The 11630-nt window shown below is 43.0% G+C and overlaps 1 protein-coding gene across 7 annotated transcripts in view; it reads left to right on the top strand.

Moving 5' to 3' along the window:
* Mon2 (MON2 homolog, regulator of endosome-to-Golgi trafficking) overlaps nt 1-11630 on the top strand; it is an 80431-nt gene that overhangs the window by 39399 nt on the left and 29402 nt on the right. For 2 of the 7 annotated variants that reach the window (XM_029482365.1, XM_029482361.1), the window contains exons 12-22: nt 637-863; nt 2204-2288; nt 3059-3243; nt 4144-4256; nt 6371-6475; nt 6786-6866; nt 6946-7019; nt 7103-7193; nt 9178-9279; nt 10091-10093; nt 10282-10392. In XM_029482365.1, coding sequence (XP_029338225.1) covers nt 637-863; nt 2204-2288; nt 3059-3243; nt 4144-4256; nt 6371-6475; nt 6786-6866; nt 6946-7019; nt 7103-7193; nt 9178-9279; nt 10091-10093; nt 10282-10392 — 1177 coding nt within the window. The remainder of the gene's footprint in view (nt 1-636; nt 864-2203; nt 2289-3058; nt 3244-4143; nt 4257-6370; nt 6476-6785; nt 6867-6945; nt 7020-7102; nt 7194-9177; nt 9280-10090; nt 10094-10281; nt 10393-11630) is intronic. The other 5 variants (XM_021173736.1, XM_029482364.1, XM_021173735.1 and 2 more) reach the window with 3 other exon arrangements.

The raw sequence follows: 11630 nt of genomic DNA, 5'->3' as shown, positions 1-11630 counted from the left end.
TCAGTGCTCTCTGAACACTTGCTCCTGTGCAGTGGATGTGAACTGGACACACACATGCCCCCCCTCAGTGCTCTCTGAACATCTCGGGGTTGTGCTTTCTCTGAGGGAAAGCATCTTCCTCTTTGTGGGTTTATTTTATCTTCTATGTCACTCTAAAGGTAAGAGGCTGAGAAGTGCCATAATCTATGTTAGTGCATTTTCTGTTGGTTTTTATATTCCTCGCACCAAAGAATAGTGAAGATGTCACGGAGGCCATAATTTTTCTGATCTTTTTTTTACATTAAAAAAAATACATTGTGTGTGTGTACACATGTATGTGTGCTGTAGCACATGTGTGAAGGTTAGGGTACTGCTTGCAGGAGTCAGTTCCCTCCTCCATCATGTGGGTCTGGGGATCAAACTCAGATCTCAAGGCTTTGCAACAATCACCTTTTATCCACAGAGCCATCTCTCTAGCCCCTCAGATCATTTTAAAGTTCTGGAGATCCTTCTCCAAATGAAACAGCTCAGTAAAGCCCCTCCCTTTTTTCTTTTCCTTCCTATTAGTAATTTTTAGAGTCTACAAATTATGGAAATGGTTTTCTGTGGTTCTTTCCTGTGGCTTCTCATTAGTGCTTGTATTTCTGGTGATTTCAGCCTAGAGATGCTGGACAAAGTTGAACCCCCAACTATCCCAGAAGGCTATGCCATGTCCGTGGCCTTCCACTGCCTGTTGGATCTCGTCCGCGGAATCACCACCATGATAGAAGGAGAGTTGGGAGAGGTGGAAGCAGAGGGTCCCAGTGTCACAGAGGGAGCCTCTTCACAGTCCTCAGAACGGCGAGACGAGCAGGCGGCATCAGACCCGATGGACCAGGAAACAGGTGTGCTGTGGCTCCCTGCTTGTCACTGCTGCTACTCTTCAGTCCTTTGAACTTTGGGGAGAATTGAGGGAGTGTCCCTGTGCTATCATTTCCCCGATACTGACACGTCACCATGCTGCTCTTTCTTCCTCTTGCTTTTGTACACATGTCACTGTATTTTTTTCTGAGCTACTTAAGATGAAGTCTAGACGTGCTGTCTCACTGCCGCTCAATACTTGGACGTGGTTTTCTAAAACCAATCATAGTCTCCCCGATTCTGATGCAGTCATATCAGAAATTAGGATCAATCTAGTATTTAATATTAACCTAGGTCTTATTCGTATTTACCAGTTGTCCCAGTGTTTCTCCTTGTGGTCCCTTGTTTTTTAATATATTGCTGTGTGAGGATATTTTCCTACAATGTGGAGCACAGTTCTTCAGCTCTTGTTCTATATGACCTTGTTAGAAGGATGTATCCCAAGTTGGTTTATTCACTCTAAGATTAACACAGGGTTATTCCTATGTTTAATTGGCTACTAGTTTGATATATCAGTATGTGAGGAAGCAAAAATACCAGGTTTTGGAGATGTTCACTTTTGAATATACCTGGATTTTTATTGAATTATACTCACTGGCTGTCCTTTTTTTTTAGTGTGCTGCTCTTGTAGGCTGGATAGTGTTCTTTTGACGTGTCTCATGTTCCTCCGTCCCCTTACAACTCAACACAAGATGCTCTCAAGTGAGCTCATGTTTCCAGTCCAGTCCAGGTGTTGATCAGTTTTCCAGGGAGCCCAGGTAGACAGAACTGAGACTGACCTGTGGGCACGACACCTATCAAGTGTCTGGATTTGAAATGTCTGCTTCCTTGTACTAAAGACCATGAAGTCACCCCAGGTTCTGTTTCTAGGTCATTTCTACAAGGTCAGTTCTAGCTTTACATATTTGTAAATCTCATCTCCAACTGTGAGGTGCCGAGTGCCATTCGATTCAGTGTATTTACTTATGCTTCGTTTTCAACATATATAATGGTGTTCTAGCTGAGCAAACCTTTAGACGCTAGTCCACACTAATTTCCAGTTGATCACACAGATAGACAGCTTGGCTACTGAAGGAAATGGAACTGGCATTATGTACCTTTAAAAAGATATTTCTTAACTGCATAGTGGACTATCATGTTTTAACTCTCATGTTTTAAAACAACTTCAAGACTTTTTTTTTTATAATGGAACTATCACAGCTTCTGCATTTTCATTATCTGGGTATTGCACATATTAGTGTGTGATACCTAATAACTGAGTTATTGACTCACAGACTGCCAGCTCGCTGTAATGGTGTCACCTGATTAACTGTTATTTCCTTAGCAGTGAGCAGAGCTGTTTGGGAAGAGATGGTGAGCGCTTGCTGGTGTGGCCTTCTCGCTGCGCTCTCACTCCTCCTCGACGCCAGGTACTACGTCTACGTCTGTAAGCTTTACATTGTGTCATTGCAGTTAAAGCCAACGCTACAGTAACTTCCCTGTGTCCCAGGCATTTATTTCCTATGCCTAGTTTTCCGTGTGAGTAGAATTAAATTCCATGTACAGTATGATAACTTGTGTGCACACTGTCGTGATGAAGCTGGGGTGATTAGCATTGCTGTCTCCTTCTTTCTGTAAGAACATCACACACACACACACACACACACACACACACACACACACACACACACACACACCAAGCCTGAGTTTGCTCCGCACTCCCACCAGAATAGTCCTGATGCTTTCATCAGAGATACAGTTTTCAAACTATGGAGCTCTGGGTCATGTCAAGGCTTGCCACTGCCTAGCAGTGATGATCATTTGCTTGCTATTTCTCCCCAGAATTAGCTGACGTTAAGATGTTTGATGCCAGGTGTGGTTCCTGCCTGTAACCCAGCACTTGGGAGGTTGGTGAAGCTGGATTGGAATGAGTTTGAGGCCAGCCTGAATAAATACCCTGTCTCAGTAAACACAGAGAATGCTTGATATTTTTAGTTTAATCTTTAAGTTCTTTATTCCACCTATGAATTATCACATAGTATAGGTCAGGCTTTAGATATTTGATTACTTGATTAAAATTCCATCCTAAGTACATTGGTTTTAGCTTTTCTTGAAACCTCCCTGAGTACATACGCCCGAATCTTGTTCTAAAGCGTAACTGAGATAAGCTGGTAAGATAAACCGAGCGCTTGTCTTCCAGCACAGATGAGGCTGCCACCGAGAACATTTTGAAGGCTGAACTGACCATGGCTGCTCTCTGTGGAAGACTGGGCCTTGTGACCTCGAGAGACGCCTTTATAACTGCAATATGCAAAGGCTCCTTGCCGCCACACTATGCTCTGACTGTGCTGAACGCCACCACTGCAGCGACACTCTCCAATAAATGTAAGCACTAAGCTGCACAGCTTCCTCCATCTGCTGGGGTGCCAACAGAGAAGGGGGATAGGAACTCCACGTTCAGGCTCCTTCCATCCTGTGCATGGACGGTGCTCCCTCCGGGCAGGTGTGCTCCTGCCTTTCCATTTTGTCCTTTTCAAAACAGTTCTTTTATCTCCTGAAAGGGAAGAGAGAAAATGAGACTTAGGGTCATTGGACTCTTTGTTTCTCTTTCCCATGTGGCTACATAGAATATATCTCTTTTCTTCTGCTCATCCTTAAAAAAAAAAAAGGTGGAGAGATTAAATTGTAATTGCAATGTTAAGTAATAATTATATGTTATAAAGATATGTGCAAAAAAAAAAAAAAAAAGATATGTGCTATAACTATGGCCTTCCTTTGTAACTATAGTACGTTGTTGGAATGATGACTACTGGTTTTCTGTTTAGCCTAGTACAACTATAATATTTCCACCACTTACATTATACTAACGGTAAAAAAAACTAATTATCTTGGCTAATACGTTGAGAACGCTAAGATTTGTTACATTTAATTTTTATATATTTCAATGTGATACCCAGATTTCACACTAAAAATTTATTTGCCTATAACTAGAAAAGAACACATTGATTCATGTTTAAAATACTTCATGTGTTCTAGTTCTGTTTTGCTCATAAAACGTGCTACTAGCATTTTATAATTACAACTTACATGGAAGATTCCTTCACGTTTGCTTCTGTTGCGTTTTGCACCTAGGCGTCAGGTGTTCACATACATCTGAATGGCAGTGCTGCTGTTTAATTGGAAGGGCTGAACTGAACTTTATTCCGATTAATCTTTTACAATATAATAGTACCTTGGCAGAAACGTGAGCTCTATTATGCACTGAGGCTTTCTGTTGTGTTCTAGCATATTCTATCCAGGGCCAAAGTGTTATGATGATCAGCCCGTCCAGCGAGTCTCACCAGCAAGTTGTGGCCGTGGGTCAGCCTCTTGCAGTGCAGCCTCAAGGAACAGTGATGGTAATTTGACTAGGGTTGGGGTTATTGTGGTTACCAGTTAGTGGTCAAGGGCCTCTGTTGTGCTCCAGTTTTGTACTTTCCAAATGGTATTACTTTCTGAGTTTCCTTTTCCTGAACATAGTAATTATTTATTTTCTTGACATGATTATAGCCAGTATACTAATTTAACTTTCTTTGTGCATGCATGTGTGTGTGCCCATTGCTATGTATGTAAGCACATGTGTAGCAGCAAGTGTGCGTATATGTTTGTGTATGAGACCAGAGGTCTTCCTCTGCTGCTTCACATTATCTGCTGATGCACGGTTTCTAACTCACTGAATCTAGAGCCTCCTGCTAGTCTAGGTGGCCCATCTCCATCTCCAGCTGCTGGGGTTATAGATGAGTCACCGTGCTCTCCCAGCATTAACATGGATTATGGGGTTCTGAACTTCAACCCTCACACCTATGTGGCTTTGGCATCCAGCTGGTGGGTAAACTGAGGCAGGCAGTTGTTGGGGGTCAGTGCTTAGAGCCGCTGATGGCAGTGGATTCAGATACCTACAGGGGCTGATCGCAATGACAGCCTGCGAGTAGAGAAGTTATTCAGCAGACTTTTCTCTGAAGGAACAGTGGAACAGTGGATGAAACAAAAGGCAGAGTCCAGTAACTTCATACACTCAAATATTTACATACACGCATGCAGACAGACAGACAGACAGATATATTCACATTCACACATTGAATAGTTAGAAGAAAGCTCCAGCAAGCAGTACATATATCCACCCAGTTGGTGGATGGAGCAAGCTGCAGCACACACCCACACAAGCTTTCGATATATGCACACATACACATAGGCGATGAATGGAGGGAACAGTGTTCCAGCTCTCCACTCTGGTCTTTCTTCCATAGTTTGTCCATCCCAGCAAGATCTTTGAAGCAGTATAGAATCCCAGTGCGGTCACATTTTGGTTTTCTTCTGGTAAATGATTGTGAAAACACAGTGTGTCCCCTGCACCTTTACAAGAAATAAAGTTAAAGTAGTGACAGGTAACGAAAACAAATTATTCCCCAAACCCAGGTAAACCCACGTATATTCATAGCTCAGCGACTTGTTATATATTAACAAAGTGTAAGCCAGCAAGGGGGTTTTCTCAGCCAGGTTCTCTTACTGGCAGGCAGCAATTTGCGGTTACAAAGAAAGGAGTAATTATTTTATTATGTATCTTTAAAAGTAGTCTTGTAAAATCCTTGAGTCACAGATCTAAACCTTTATATAAAAATCAGTCATATCCACCTTAAATCCTCAGAATGCATATCTATTCATCAGCTTATCTTAAGTCATATCAGGAAACTGAGGGCAATCATGGGTACAGGAAGCTAATCACCACCAGTCCAGCCTCAGTGAGGGTCGGGTCGCCAGTGCTGCCAGTGCTGCCAGTGTTCTCGCCCCTGACTACAAAAGGTCCCTAGGCTAAGTAATAAGACTGCGCCTTTCTGAACTTGATATGGTTCCCTAAGATTTTCTACATCAGAGCCAGTAAGTAGCAAAAACATTTCAACCTAGCTTCACTAACAACTGTATTTTTCCAAATGTCTTCTAAAGGCAGTAGGCATTGCTGACAATCTAAGTATCTAAGTTCTTCTCTAGCGTGGTGATTGAATCATTAACCTGCCCCAGCCGCAGTGCCTGAGAGAGATCAAGCATTAGTACTGTGAGCGCCAGAGGCACGGCCCAGTGAGGGGCTGGAAGTCCCTTTCGAGTCTTCATACATTTCTTAGATTAGGAGGGATGTGAAGGCAGCAAGCAGAGCAGAACTGCATAACAGCATCAAGTCCTCAGGACACTGGTCCTCGGGCTGTGCCACACTGAGGCTCACCTGTGTGGCTATGGTAACAGGTGGGCTGCGTTTCATGAGTTCTAAAGCCATTTGGCAATGTGGCAAACAGTTTCCTCAGCAAACTGTCACTCCAGCTATAGTAACACAACTTTGTGTTTTATAAAACCACCCAAACTTCTTTTCCTAGTATTCTTGGTTTCCATTTAAGACAGTCTTTGAATGCATTCCTGCTGATCTGTAAGCTGTTAACTTTTAAGAATCTATAGCAGTTGCTACATCTGTTTCTTTTCAACATAGCTGACTTCCAAAAATATCCAGTGCATGCGGACTCTGCTGAACTTGGCCCACTGTCACGGCGCTGTTCTCGGAACATCGTGGCAACTTGTCTTGGCAACTCTTCAGGTATATCTGCTGCAGTGTTGGATTCTAGATGTATGGCTGCTAACAGTTAAGCAATGCCTGCTGGCCCTTTAGGAAGGCCTAAGAGATAGTATGAGGCAGATACGTGACAAGAAGTAAGCAAGTGTTGGCAATGCATCAGGAAGCAATGGACTCTGCGCACAGTGTCATAGACTCTACTGCTCATGCTATCATTATTTCATGTGAATGCTGCTAATTATTAGGATATTACTGTGTTTAGTTTTCATTGTGAGCTATTACCATTGATTTTAGTTATTAAAACTTTTATGGTTTTATCTTGTTTTGATTTTAGCATCTTGTGTGGATTCTGGGACTAAAGCCTAGTAGTGGTGGTGCCTTGAAGCCTGGCAGAGCAGTGGAAGGGCCCAGCACAGTAAGTGGCAGCCCCTGTGGTTGGTGGGGGCTTCCTGAAATGTCACGCACACTCTACACTGACGTCCCCCTTCTTCTAGGTTCTGACAACAGCGGTGATGACAGACTTGCCGGTGATCTCCAACATCCTTTCTAGACTGTTTGAAAGCTCACAGTAAGACCCTGTTGTAAACTGACAGCTACACTGTTTTGAGCTGTATATTTGAGATGAAATTGTCTTTTTCATTTTCATTTTAGGTATCTTGATGACGTATCTTTGCATCATTTAATAAATGCACTTTGTTCCTTATCTCTAGAAGCAATGGATATGGCCTATGGAAATAATAAGGTGTGGTAATCTACATTTCTTTTTAGTTATACAAGGTATAAAAGTCACCCTAGTGTTTGACTGGTAGGGCTGGGGCTTTGGTTGCAGTGGCCTGTCAGATGTTTAGCAGGAGTAAAGACGGCACGATGTAGCTGCTGATTGTCCATGTGTGTAGTGGGCTTAAAGTTATGTCCCTTCTTTCTTATATGCAACACAGCTTTTATACGGAGCTGTCACAAACTATCTTGACAGTGCTTGCCAGGACCACTTACGATGCAGGAAACACAAGACTGCAGTTAGGACGTGGGCTGTAGATTTTGGTGGTGGCTTTGCCCTCATTGGAGTGGAAAATCAGAAACTAATTGTTTCTTCTGAAGATAATGATTCTCCTCATCTTAAGATTAAACATTTTTATTGTCTACTAATTGAGTAAATAGAACAGGACTCTGTCCTTCCTGCTAGGTAAGGATAGACTAGGACTTCTGCATATTAGCATTCAAGAACATTTCTTTCTGTACTCAGAATATTTTCTATTAAATTTGTAAAGCACAGAAAAAATTGAACTTAACCATATTTTAGAAATTGCTATTTGAAATGGAATGTTTGAGGCTAACAGCATTGAGTGGTAAAGCACTTGCCAACGTTGTAGGAGGTCTTGGGTTTGATTCAATCACAGCAAAAATATATACAGAAAAAAAAATTGTTAGGTGAGAGAGCAACTCACAGTGCTTGTCTGATTGTCCTGAGGTCCTAGCTCTATATAAAAATGGAATGGAACCCTTTATACCTGTGTCTGTGTGTGTGTGTGTGTGTGTGCGCGCGCGCGCGCGCGCGCGCGCGCATGTGCACAGGCCCTATGCCCTTGCAGGCCAGGAGATGTAAGATCCCCTGGAATTATAGGTAGTATAAGCCACCAGTGTGGGCTCTCGGAACTACACTTCAATCCTCTGCAGGAGCAACCAGCACTCTTAACCAATGAGCCATCCCTCTAGCCCCCTCTACATTTAAAAATAACTCTTAACCAGTGAGCCATCTCTCTAGCCCCCTCTACATTTAAAAATTAGCACAGTCTGATCACTTCCAAATATGAAGACAAGCCAGTGGCACATGCCTTTAATTCTAGCACTCAGGAGGCAGAGGCAGGTTCAAGGCCAGCCTGCTCTACAGAGTGAGTTCCAGGACAGCCAGGGATACACAGAGAAACCCTGTCTTGTCTTGAAAAAACAAACAAACAAAAAAAGTTGTTAAAATATCTTCTCTAAAAAATCTTCAGGTATGAATGCAGAACATGTATATGTTGTTTGAAATGCTACAGATCATTATGATGTCCACCTCATTAAATGAGGAGGACAGAGAAGTGCTGACCCTAGGGAGCCATTCCTCGGGGAGACTGACTTTCTGACACAATCTAATTGTATAGTAATATCTCCATTTTATACACAAAAATTTCACTAGATACTGTAATTTATGTAAGTTATGTAGCTATTCAGTGGTCTAGCCAAGATGAGATACCAGGCGGTTTGTAGGCATCAGTCTTAAACTTGTACCTTATTTACCCATAAATAGCAATTTTCTACCCCAACCCTCAGGGCATCTATAGATTAGACCATGCCACACTTGTCTTGAATCCCTAGTGTAACCTGCATTAGGAAAGGAAAAGATACTATTAAACATTCCCATGTTGCAAATGTTTTCTTTTTAAAAATTTTTATTTTCAACACCATAAAAATATTAAGAATGCAGAATTTTTTAAAAAAACGTAGATTTGTAGGTCTCTAAGATCTGTAACTTAGTCACTTCTCTGCCAGTACACTTTGGTGGTAACTTTAGGAGTTGATTTAGAGTGTCAGAAAGATTTGTCTCATGATAACAGGGTCTACTGTATTTCCTGCTAACTTTACATGCACAAACTAATCACAATTGAATCACTGTTGTGTTGTATTTTATTATTAGTCATCACAGAATTCTCTTCAATGTATCAAAGTGTAATATGCTTCCTCCTTAGGAACCGTCTCTATTTGCTGTTGCCAAACTATTAGAAACTGGCCTGGTTAATATGCACAGGATAGAGATTTTATGGAGACCTCTGACTGGCCATCTACTTGAGGTGAAGTGTCTTGCTTAAATACTATCATTGTTTACTGATAAAATCATGTCCATTGATCTTATGATCCAACATAATGACATATTAGCTGACCCCCTTCCTCACGCAGTGTATTTTTTCAGAGGACTATAGTTGTGCTGTGCTTAGCTTGGGGAAGGGTGAATCTTGTAAACAATGGGTAAGTGTTTACCTTGTAAAATGGCAGTGCTGTCAGGTGTGTGTTAGCGTCTGCTTCCTTACATCACAGTCTCTTGCTCCACTCCAGGGAGTTCTGAAGTTTTGAAGCAATTTGGGATGAGAGTGAGTTACAAATAACTTGTTCACAAGTTTGCTGCTGTGGAGGTAGCAGGAGAGGAGAGAGCTGTTGGGCTGACACTAGGTCACAGACAGTGAGTGAGGATCTGGTGGAGAGACACGCCCAGATAGTGAGCTGGCGCTTACCTCCAGCGGCTTGTGTGTGCTGGGGACCATGATCATTTCATGTCACCTTCGAGGCCTGAGAACGATACTGCCCTTCTTCCTAAGACTTTACTCATTTTATTGGGATTAAATTTACTAAGGAAGGATGTTACTAACATATGAGACTGTTTTATGGCTTAGCCGGCTTGGGTGAGACTGAACTGAGCATAGTGCTGTGTAAACTGAGCTTGCCTTAGCGAGGGCCGAGCCCTCGGGCCAATGGGAACGAGGAACAGCTGACACCCTTAGGGTCAGCTCACTGCGCTCTCACACCTCTCTCCTTCCTTTCCTGTGACTTGTTCTGGTTTCATCTTGTCTTTGTTTTTTCTCTCTTGCTTCCCTTGCCTTTATTCAGAAGGTAAGCGCACAGAAAATAATTAGGTATAATTTTTCTTTTACTCTTTACTGAATACATGATATTTTTATGTTATAAAAACGTAACAAAAGCTGCAATACCCTTTTGTTTTTTCTGTTCTCGGGTTAATGTGTATTTCTCACCTCACGTGTGTACTTGAACGTAAGCTTACCCAGCGTGTGTCTCTTCAGGTCTGCCAGCATCCAAACTCTCGGATGCGAGAGTGGGGAGCCGAAGCTTTGACGGCACTCATTAGAGCGGGGCTGACGTTTAGCCACGAGCCTCCCCTTTCACAGAACCAGGTAAAAGTGCTGTCTGCAGGCCACTGCAGGGGCAGTTTTATGTTAGTGTCACCTCGTGACACTCTAGCATAGCCTTGCTTTCGTGAGACTGTCTTAATGTAGCACAGGCAGGCCTTAGTTTATAGCCAAGGATGACCGTGAATTCTTGGGCCTCCTGCCCTCCCCTTCCAAGTGCTGGGATTTTAGGATGTATGCTCCAAGCCAATATCTAAAACAGAATCCTTAAACTTAATACTCTATTTTACATGTCGGTTACGGATCACTCAGAGTTTTATGGCGGTCTTCATAAAAGAGTCTAGATGATGCTGAATTAAGTTACTGCAGCTCTGGGCCTCCCTCTCACGACCCAGGGACAAAGCATGTGTTGCAGCAGCAAGCACGTGAAGTTGGGGTCACACTGCACGTCTTCCTCTACCATGACTCAGTTTACTTTCTGTAGATCAGGCTGGCCTTGAACTCACAGCTTCTGCCTCCCGAGCACTTGCTTGGATAAAAGGCGCGCACCACCAGGCAGGGCTTGCTTCACTCTTGAGACAATCTCTCAGTGAATCTGGAGCTCCCCAAAGCAGCGGGACTGCTCCACCCACAGGCTGCAGTGAGCACCGGGGCTGAGGGTGGTTGCTGTGCCGCCTGCCTTCTTATGTAGGTCTGGACTCCATGCTCAGGCTTACTCGGCAAGGCCCCAGCTCCAATAAAAGAGATTTCATCCATAAATCTTTTTGTCACTTTATACTGGCAGAATTTTTGCCATTCACACGAATTTTACAGTGGAGTGTTTGTTTTTAAGTTCACTGAAGTTTCAGGGTTTCAACACTGAGTAAACTTGAGTATCTGTCGGCCATCACCAGTCCCCTTACCATCTCATTGTCTGGTAGCTGTATTCTACACATGACTTCAGCACACCATTGTTGACTGTCACCTTTAGAACAGGACAGGGTGGCTGGCAGGACAGAGAGACCTCTGCTCTTGTGGAGCTTGCTTCTTAGTGATTTCCTTTTCCTCCGCTATAGCTTAAAGGGCTTGTTTTGCTTGTTTCTTCTTCTTCTTCTTCTTTTTTTGTTTTTTGTTTTCTTGTTTGTTTGTTTGTTTCCACCCTAACACTCAGGACACCCACTGCTCTTGATGTTTAAAGATAGGGTCTTGCCGGGCGTGGTGGCGCACGCCTTTAATCCCAGCACTCGGGAGGCAGAGGCAGGCGGATTTCTGAGTTCGAGGCCAGCCTGGTCTACAGAGTGAGT

The sequence above is a fragment of the Mus caroli genome, chromosome 10 (assembly GCF_900094665.2).
Source record: "Mus caroli chromosome 10, CAROLI_EIJ_v1.1, whole genome shotgun sequence".
Classification (NCBI taxonomy): domain Eukaryota; kingdom Metazoa; phylum Chordata; class Mammalia; order Rodentia; family Muridae; genus Mus; species Mus caroli.
Note: the sequence above shows the minus strand (reverse complement) of the source record. Positions and strands in the feature narration are given on the sequence as shown.